Below are 10259 nucleotides of genomic sequence, written 5' to 3'. Positions count from 1 at the left end.
TGAATGTAATAATCTTTTTGAAAAATGTAATCAAAATCAATTTTAGATTCCTACATTTATACCAACACTACTTTCATTATAGTATACTTTTATGATAAACAATTAAGATAAAACTCAGAATTTAAGACACAAAGTAAAAAAAAAACAATTCAAGAAATAAGTCTAGACCAAAAAAGAGTCATCGTTAACAAGTTTATTATAGAAGAAACAAGTCATTATAATAGTGTAAGTTAAATATGCACTTAAGATGATGCTAAATAACGTTAAAAAAATGTGGTTATTGGGAGTGTCCCAATTACCAACTAGAACCAAAATGAAAAAGTTATTATATATTGATAACTATTTTTTTATATTTATTTTACAACTCTTAATATTATTATTTTAATTAATTTTTACAAAATTTAATTATAAATTTATTTTTTATTATATATTTTAAAAAAAATCACCTCAAAGTGTATATAACTCTTTTAATTGTTAAAAGTAATTTTTCAAAATAAAAACCAAAATTCCCGCCACCAATTGCGACGCACTGCAAACCACAGTTCATAATAACCCGGCACCAACACTTGAAAGTCCCACCAACAAAAATCAAAGCCCCAAAACCTCTAAACTAAGAAAAAAAACAAAGAAAAACAAAAAAAAAGTGTAGAAAGAAACATCAAAACCACGACTACATTGGTCTCTGTCTCACCATTTTTAGTGTTGCCTTTGTTGTTGCCATGTCACTACACCACCATCAAGTCACAAATGGTTAAAAGAGCTCTTCAAGCAACGTCCTAATCCTTTTAGTAGCCATTAACGCTCAATTTTGTAAAATTTCAAAATGGAGTTGACAGAAAGAAGGTTCATATTTTCTTGGAAAAATTTAAGTTCGTTAAAGATACTATTGTCATCGGTTTTAAAGATTGTACTCATCGACTTCGAATCCTAAACTATGGGAAATACTTATAATTTTTAACACTTAATAAAAAAATTACTTTTCTAATTATTTTATATCTTAAAATAAAAATATTATTTTATTGGTGTTTGATAGTTGTCGGGTAGAAAATGGGTATGTTTGCGTTATCAACGACACCTTACTCGTAGTTTCTATTAAAAAAAATTATTACAAAATTCAACATTACAATTTAAAATCTATTTTCTAACAAAAGCATTATTTAGTGTCAACATAGCTTTCATTAACTATTAAAATTAGTGATATTTATGGATGGTTCTTTCATTAATACTTTAGAAGAACAAAATATGAAAAAAAAAAAAGCAGTGATAGTTAACATTACAAAGATAAATTAAACTAGTTAATATTGATGCACACTTGAACAAATCCCCAAAGAAAAATCAAAATCACTGAATTCCCTCTAATATTAAAATAAGTTATTGAATCTTCCCTTAAGTTAAAACGCCTAACATTATACTTTCTAAAATAAAATATATTAAAGATATATTTAGTACTTTTTTATAAAAAAAATATGATAAAAAAATATGAGTATATATATATATATATTCAAAATTGATTAAGGTTAATTTTTTTTAATATCCACTTGATAATTTAAGTCATTACTTTTAAAAAGTAATTCGAATAATTGATTTGTTTTAACTTTTATCTGTATACATTATTCATTGTCGGAACTAATGATTAACGCCGTGAAAACCTTACACACACATAAGGTGAATACTTCTTATGTTTCTCTTTTGCATAGTTATTTCATACTCAACTTAAATTGATAATTTATATTAAAAAAACATTTCTTATTACCACGAATTAAGCATTATATAATTATTAATGAAATTAGTGAATACTTTCTATAATATTATATGTTAATATATTATATATGTAATGAATATATAAAATTTAAAGATGGTAAAGTAAGTTATAACTTTGCTAATATTAACTAATTTTAAGTTGAATTTAGTTAGACATTAAATTAGTTTGAAATTAGATAAACTTGAAGCACGTTCAATTCAAAGTTAGAAATTTTGAACCAAGCAAAAAACTATTTATTTGCTATTTTTAATTTAAATCATTTTATTTCTTTTTAAACATCAATTTTGCTATAATATTTAAAAAAAAAATCATCAATTTCTCTTTTTATTTTTCAAAATACCTAACTCAAAATAATCCAAGTTACCACAACCCACACTCACATTGGTTTGAATTGGCTTCATAAATTTAACAAACTCATCTCACTATTTTCATTTCTCATCTAAAATTCTCTAAGTGCAACTTAAATTGTCCAATATTTACCTTTGCTAAAAGTTAACCCTGAATCTTGAAATGAGAGATCAAGTTATTACAAATATATGATTCGTTTATGTTATTTAACTAGTGAAAACACAGGCGAAATAACGTTTAAGTATCCGTATTTTCTTCTTTTATTCAATTTTTACAATGATAGTAATTTAACATACATACAAAAATAATTTTGGATGAGTCAAAAATGAAAAATAAAAAATAACATGTAAAAGAAAAATAATGAATTGATTAAACAACTTCTTTTTTCTTCTTCTCCGGTTTGAGTTTCTCTTATTCTTCTTCAAGTTTTTTCTCTTCTTCCATTGGTAGTTTTGGGATCGGAGAGTGTGATGATGTTCACGTTAAAGTTAGGATTGACTTGATGGTAAATACAAAAGAATAATGGTTTTACCAAAGAATATAGTTGCTTCAAATGGAGTGGAGAGAGTGATTGAAAAAGAATGTTATTTTATTTGATATGCGAGATTTAATGTAGAAATGTGTAAGAGTATGCTCTATCTTTCTTCTTATTGTTGCCTTAAAATAAAGAATTAAGGAAAGAGTGGATTGTCAGTTTACCTATAAAAGTTGTACATTAATATTAAATTAAAAAAGTTTATTTTTTAAGTAATTCATATGAAATGACAAAATATTTCATTATACTAATAAACTGAGATATATTAAATAAGGGTAAAATCGGGAGAAATTTGTATACACTAAAAAGCGATTTTAATAAAATATTCTCTTTATATATAAGTATAGATGTAATTGTTAAAATGTGAGATAGTTATATTAGGTAGTAAGATCTTTGATTCATTAATGTCTCTTTTTTTTGAATTCCCTATTTATTTAGTTTTAATCCTAATCGACAAGGATAAAATTCATACTTTCTACCTCCATTCTCATTTATTAAAAAAACCTAATTTCACACTAATTAGAAAAATCAATTAGCTCTATTAAAGTTATTAATATCTTAATATTCTCTCTATTATAAAACAAAAGTATTCTAATAAAATAAAAGTAACAAAAAATTGTTTATATTTTAAAAAATATCATTTTTTTCCTTATAAATAACAACAGAAGTGGCAATATAATAATAAAAGAAAATGAAGAAAATGAATAAAAGAATAATTATTTTAAATTTGCTCTTAGGTAATTTGATTATTCCTTAAAAATTAATATATCTAAAAATATTATACAGCAATTTAAAAAAAATAATACTAAAACATCGTAGTTGTTTTTATTAAATTAATAATCTTTGTCATCCATCACTATGTATGCTTTTAGCTGCTAGACAGAGCTACTGTAATTACGTGGTTAACCCACCTCAATTCCACCTTCAAACGACAAATGTAATAAATTTAACATTAGCTGGTTTTCTCACAATTATTGGCAAAAATGTTGAAAACAAAGGGGGAAAAACCATCAACATACATAGTAATAGATTTTCTAGAGATAAAAGAGTATTTAATATCTTTAAATTTTTTATAAATTAAAATTTTGAACTCTGATTTTGTTTTAATTATACTTAAACTCTACCCTCTTTGTAAATAATAAATAAATATTTTGCAGATTTAATTGGTCCAAATTAAGCTTTAAATTTGACATTTTTTTAAACATCTTAAATTTTATTTTATTTTAATAATCCTTTAATTTACCCTTTCTTTAATTATATTTGTAATATTAAATTGAGGACAAAGTACTAACCAAAAAAATTTCAACTATTTGTCATATTTAAAATTCCAATAATGTATGAGTAGTATTTTTATAGATAATTTTTTCAAACACTAAAACATAATAAAATATATATATATATGTATATATATATATATTTTGTAAAGTTTTCATGTTAGGAATATATATTAAAAATACTATTTTTATTATTATTTGTATTTCTAAATCATATTGTAATTTTCGGAAAAATGAATAGTAAAAAAAAACAATTATAGACATTAGGTAAATAATTTAATTTGAACCTGTTAAAAATATATTTATAAAAATGACAAGTGTTAAGGATTTATTAGAATCAATTGAAATTTTAGGTATCTATTAAAAAATAATAAAATTTAGAAAATCTCATTACCTCAATTTGAAAAGGTTTAAAAGTTAATTAACAAAATTAAAGTTTAGAATGCATATTTATTAAAAGGAATAAAGTTTAGGGGTTGAATTAATATGTTTCCCATATTTTTCTATATAGTAGTAAATTGAGTTGTTTTAAGAATGAGATAGTTTCAATTTTTACTCATTACCACGGCTTTTGCATTTTAAAATACATGTTTATACTATATAAAGTTTCATATGAAAACAAAGGAAATGAGTGAGCGGAATGGTTGTGAATGTAATGAAAGTGAAAGTGAGTACAGTAAAAGTAAGTAGGTATGCGGTATTTAACTGTCAGTGTGGTGAGTTGAGAATGGATGAATGGCTTCAGCAACGAACTAACTGAAAAGAGATGAATTGTTGTTTTGGCTTATGTGACCCTATCACTTCACCTAATGCATGTGATTTTTCCATTTTAATACTTTCATCAAATCAGGTAGCTCAAAAAAACTAAGGGCGGATTACACCTTCCAACTCATCACCAACTATCGTCCCTTCATTTCTCATTCTTTTTTATTCTTTAAATCTTTGCATCCCACCAACTTCCCATAATTTTTATGCACTCTTTTTCCTTTTTCCTTTTACTAATTATATATGCACACACCCCACTTGTTCATACAAAAACCTAGGGGCGAAACTGCATTCAGGACTTTTCTCTGTTTCATATTTCCTCCTTCAAATGAAAAAAAAAAAAAACAAACACATTTTTTATTTGAAAAAAACATTATATTTAACTAACTTTGGAACCAGCGCGCGTTTACTCTCTCTCTCTCTTGCTTTACATATTTCCTCACTTTTTGAGTCAAATATCCTGTATTTCTTAATCTCTTATATCTTTTAATGTTTAACAACTGACACTAACATTACGAGTATTTTTAAATATAAGTAAATTAAAATTATAAAATAATTATATTTATATAAGGAAATAAAATATTGAATTAAAAGAAAGATGAGAGTGTAAGTGGTTAAATTTTTTGGCAAAAAGAAAAAAATATTAAAAGGAAATTACTCAAGAATACGGAGTCATTGAGATTTATGAAAAATCAAATGTAAATCAAAGAAAACGAAGTATTTAATACATTTAAATTATTAAAGATATACAGGTAATGGTATATAAAGTCACAAAATAAAAAAGATATATATCACAAATTAAAGCTTTGTGTAAAGATAAGTAGTGATCAATACAAAAAAAAAACAAGAAAACATAACTTTTTCACTTAAGTTAGATCCGTTTGCATAAACTTCTCTCTCCCTTAAAGGAAAAATATAAGAAGAAAAAAAAATCTCTATAAGTTGAATTTAACGTATACACAAACTAAAAAAAATAAAAAAGTGGGAGAATTTTTCACTATTAACAAATCAATAAATAGAACCATTAAAGACAAAAAAAAATTAATTAGTTGTTATATTAATTAAATAAAATATTATTTTAGAGACTAAAAAAATTATTACTATTTAAATTAGTTTTTATCATTGAGAAATCATTTCTAAATTGGTATCTAACTAACTATTAAGATTTTAGCTACTAACTAATTATATTATAAAGTGATAGCCAAAACTCTAGTAACTAATTATATATTATCAACAATATAAACTAATTTAGATACAAATAATTGGTTTTAATATCTGAAATAATATATAATTTAATCAATATAATAATTAATTATTTTTTATTTTTAAAATTATTTTTTATTTAATGATATGTGTGCAGTGTTTATAAATTAGTTTCTCTCTCTCCTATCTTATGAAAGAGTTAGTTAAAAGTGAATCTTTCCTACTTAATCTTTTAAACCATACATCAAATTTAAGTTTTGTAAATAAGAGAAGCGTGATTAATATGAGATTGCATTAAAAATAAGTACTGTGTTTTTAACAAAAAAAGTTATTATTAAAGTCAATAATTACTCCAATTTACAAAATGGTAAAATAAAAAGGAAAATTCACTATGTTGTTGAGAGACATGGAAACAGACAAGTAATAACGACCAGAGATTTGATTCTGAGCCCAAGAGTCACCTTCTTCTAATTTCTTTAATTTGTAATTATTTATGTTTGAATTTGTTATTCTTTTTATCTAGCATTGTATGCTTTATATTATAGTTCCCACCCCTGAACAGATTCACCAATCCTCAACCTTTTTAGATATCTAGAAAGTATTATTGCTTCATCATCTCCTTTTAGAGTGGGCCTCACTAGATTGAGAATCTTTGTTATTATAATTTGATAATCGTTGAAAACAAACTATTATGATCGTGGTTACAGAAGAAAATCAAACCCCTGGATTTTAAATGATCGTATATTTTTTGTGAAGTGATAATCATTGATTGGTTGAAGGAATTAAGAGTTATATATGTTTTAAATAGAGTTATTGGAATATAATTCATGTGAGAAGTAAAGAAAAATGAGGAGAGGAGAAGTGAAGATGATGAAGTGGAAGCAAAGAAAATATAGAGTTGAAGCTTAAAAAATGTTTGTCCTATTGTATTTGAATGGTAAGAATGAGGCGGACAAAATAAAAAAAGGGAAGAGGTATTTTAGGTAAAGAGGGGGGCATTGACACACATGTCACATGGCAAGTTGCAGTTATATACGATTTTACTTGTTTAGCTTGGTATGGTATATGGTTGAGTGGGAATTATTATTATGGCGATGATAATAGATAATAGATGTGTTAATATAAAAGTTGGAAAGTTTGACCAATGGAATTGATATGCTTACGTGATGCAATCTCTAACTGTAGGCGCGAGAGTATAATTAAAACGTATATGGAAGGGGAGAAACGTATGAGTGATATTGTCTTGATGCCCAATTGAGATTCTATAGTCCACACTCCAAATCAAGAAATTTGTTAGTTTGGTAGGCAGCGCCAAGGGTGAGACATTAGGGACATGTTTGGGGAGGTTAAAAAGTTGTTCAAGAAACTGGCCGACATAACTTGGACTGGGTTAGGGTAACAGGGAGCACATGGACCATCCCCAAGGCTCCATATTAACTTTTGATGGACCTCCTGGGTCACACTGACCCACTTTCCATCAGATTTGCTATCGGTATGGCGTCTCTACCAAGTTCTCAAACAAAAAATACCCTATCAACTTTCTCTTAACTTACCCTTCCCTTCCATCTATTCCTTCTATTCACTTCATTATCTGCATCTACACAATTAACATTACCTTCTAACCAACCTAGACATAATTAATACGACTTGAGTTGATGCTCATAAAAACAACAAACACAACAAAAACATTCATTATTTCTTGACTCGTATAAACTCAATATCCCACGCCACATTATACCCGGTGGGAGACACTTTCCACAAATAGTGTCAATAACATTTTACTCCCAGCGATACTAGGGAGCCTGGACTTCTCGTGACATGGTTGGGGCGGTGGACAAAAGCGCTTTTAAATTAAACCCATTTATTCACAGTTTCTGTCTCCTCTCTCTCTCTCCCTCTCTTCTCGAGAAAGCCTACATTTTTTATAGTCAAAGTCATTCTTCATTGCCACTTGGCTCTCGACCCCTTTAGGACTTTCCACTATAAATATATAACCAACCTTACTCCTTTACACACCAATTCCACTTCAAATATTCTTCTCTTCTCTTCTCTTCTCTTCACCTTCCTTCCTTCAGCGATCAACTTACTTCTCATCACCTCTTCATCCTACCATCCCAAACACACACAAACAAAAATGAGGCTCTTGTCCACAAAAGCAACGTGCAATAGTCACGGACAAGACTCTTCATACTTCTTAGGATGGCAGGAATATGAGAAAAACCCTTACGATGAGCTCCATAACCCCAAAGGAATTATCCAGATGGGTTTAGCGGAGAATCAGGTTAGACATTGATTTTCTTTTTTCAAAATAACCACGGTCTTTATTCTCTTACGTTAAAACTTGATCGACTCATAAAATTTATCTTTTGCATTGCAGCTCTCTTTCGACCTCCTAGAGTCATGGCTGGCTAAGAACCCTGACGTGGCCGGCTTCAAACGAGATGGCAAATCCATCTTCAGAGAACTAGCCCTCTTCCAAGACTACCACGGTCTCCCTTCCTTCAAAAAGGCATTGGTAGATTTCATGGCTGAAATCAGAGGAAACAAAGTCACTTTCGACCCCAACCACATCGTTCTCACTGCCGGTGCCACTTCCGCAAACGAAACCTTAATGTTCTGTCTCGCTGAAGAAGGAGACGCGTTCCTCCTTCCCACTCCTTATTACCCAGGGTGCGTATATTTTTATCTTAATCTTATCGCTTACATTCCACTTCATGCTACAAAATTCTACGTAATTTTATTTTTATAATTTTTTATTCATTCCCCTGACCTTGCTTTATTCTATACAGATTTGACAGAGACCTCAAGTGGAGAACTGGTGCTGAGATTGTTCCGATACAATGCACAAGTTCTAACAACTTCCAAATTACGGAGTCAGCTCTGAAACAAGCTTACGAGGAGGCAGGCAGGCGGAACCTGAGAGTGAAAGGCGTTTTGGTGACAAACCCGTCAAACCCCCTGGGCACCACAATGTCTCGGAGTGAATTGAACCTTCTCGTCGACTTCATCAAAGAGAAAAAAGACACGCATTTGATAAGCGACGAGATATACTCCGGGACGGTTTTTAGCTCCCCAGGCTTCGTCAGTATCATGGAAATCCTCAAGGAGCGAAACGATGCTGACGGAATCTGGAACAGAGTTCACGTTGTCTACAGTCTCTCCAAAGACTTGGGTTTGCCGGGTTTCCGCGTCGGCGCTATCTACTCGGAAAACGACACCGTGGTTGCTGCCGCAACGAAGATGTCGAGCTTTGGGTTGATCTCTTCGCAGACACAGTACCTTCTCTCTGCCATGCTGGGCGACAAGAAGTTCACCCGAAACTACATCGTTGAGAATCAGAAGAGGCTTAAACGACGACAGAGAATGATGGTTTCGGGGTTACAAAAAGCTGGCATTTCTTGCCTGGAGAGCAATGCCGGGTTGTTTTGCTGGGTGGACATGAGGCACCTTTTGCATTCGAACACATTCGAAGCTGAGATGGAGCTGTGGAAGAAAATAGTGTACCAAGTTGGATTAAACATTTCCCCCGGGTCGTCGTGCCATTGCACTGAGCCAGGGTGGTTTCGTGTGTGTTTCGCTAACATGTCCGAGGAGACTCTCACCTTGGCCATGAAACGCTTGAAGAACTTCGTCGTTGAGTCCAGCTGCACTCAGAGGACTGCTCTGCTTAACGGAACCTCCAAAAGGAAGTCTCTCACCAAGTGGGTTTTCCGGTTATCGTCTCGCGATCATCGTGAACAGGAAGAACGGTAGCCTGGTCTTAGTCTATGCGTGTCGCTCATGCATAAATTCATTTCAATTTCTTTTTATTTTTCCTTTTTCTACCTCCCCAATATTTTTGGCGGAGTAGTCCAAAAAATTCCCATTTATTTTTTGTGATAAAATTAATGTAGAAAGAGAGAGAGAGAGAGAAACAAAAAAGCACTCTGTCCATGTGGATGTGAAGTGGTTGGGCTTCTAGTCAGCCTTGTTTGTATAAGTTGTTCCATATCTCAGTCATTAATTCCCTACAAAATCTCATTAGTATCATTAATGAAAAGTTTTATTTATACCACTACTGATTTAATTACATTAGTTTCTTCTGTCATACGGAAATCTTCTTGGTATAATCAATGAGAAATTTGATTACTATATAATTTAGTTAATGTGATCCCACTTTAAATAATAGTACAAGTACTTTAATAGAATTTTGCAATAAAGAAACTCTTAATTATGAAGATTGATATATCATGATATGTTCTTCCATTATCTTATTGTTATGTGTGCTTATAACTTCCTTGACATGTGTTGAACGAGGCACACTACTTACGAGAGCTTACTTGTACGTAATTTACGGCACCGGCGAGATAAACAGCCGACGACGATGGGTTGG

The 10259-nt window shown here is 30.0% G+C and overlaps 1 protein-coding gene across 1 annotated transcript; it reads left to right on the top strand.

Annotated features, from left to right (window-relative positions):
* The first annotated feature begins 7891 nt into the window (after window positions 1-7891).
* On the top strand, window positions 7892-9797 carry LOC137808198 (1-aminocyclopropane-1-carboxylate synthase CMA101-like). The gene is made up of 3 exons (XM_068609182.1): window positions 7892-8168; window positions 8265-8557; window positions 8677-9797. Exons 1-3 carry the CDS (start codon window positions 8022-8024, stop codon window positions 9638-9640), a joined length of 1404 nt encoding a protein of 467 aa, XP_068465283.1. The 5' UTR covers window positions 7892-8021; the 3' UTR covers window positions 9641-9797.
* The last annotated feature ends 462 nt before the right edge of the window (window positions 9798-10259 follow it).

The sequence above is a fragment of the Phaseolus vulgaris genome, chromosome 3, assembly GCF_000499845.2.
Source record: "Phaseolus vulgaris cultivar G19833 chromosome 3, P. vulgaris v2.0, whole genome shotgun sequence".
NCBI classification, from domain to species: domain Eukaryota; kingdom Viridiplantae; phylum Streptophyta; class Magnoliopsida; order Fabales; family Fabaceae; genus Phaseolus; species Phaseolus vulgaris.
The sequence above is the reverse complement of the archived record's forward strand: the minus strand, read 5'-3'. Positions and strand labels throughout refer to the sequence as shown.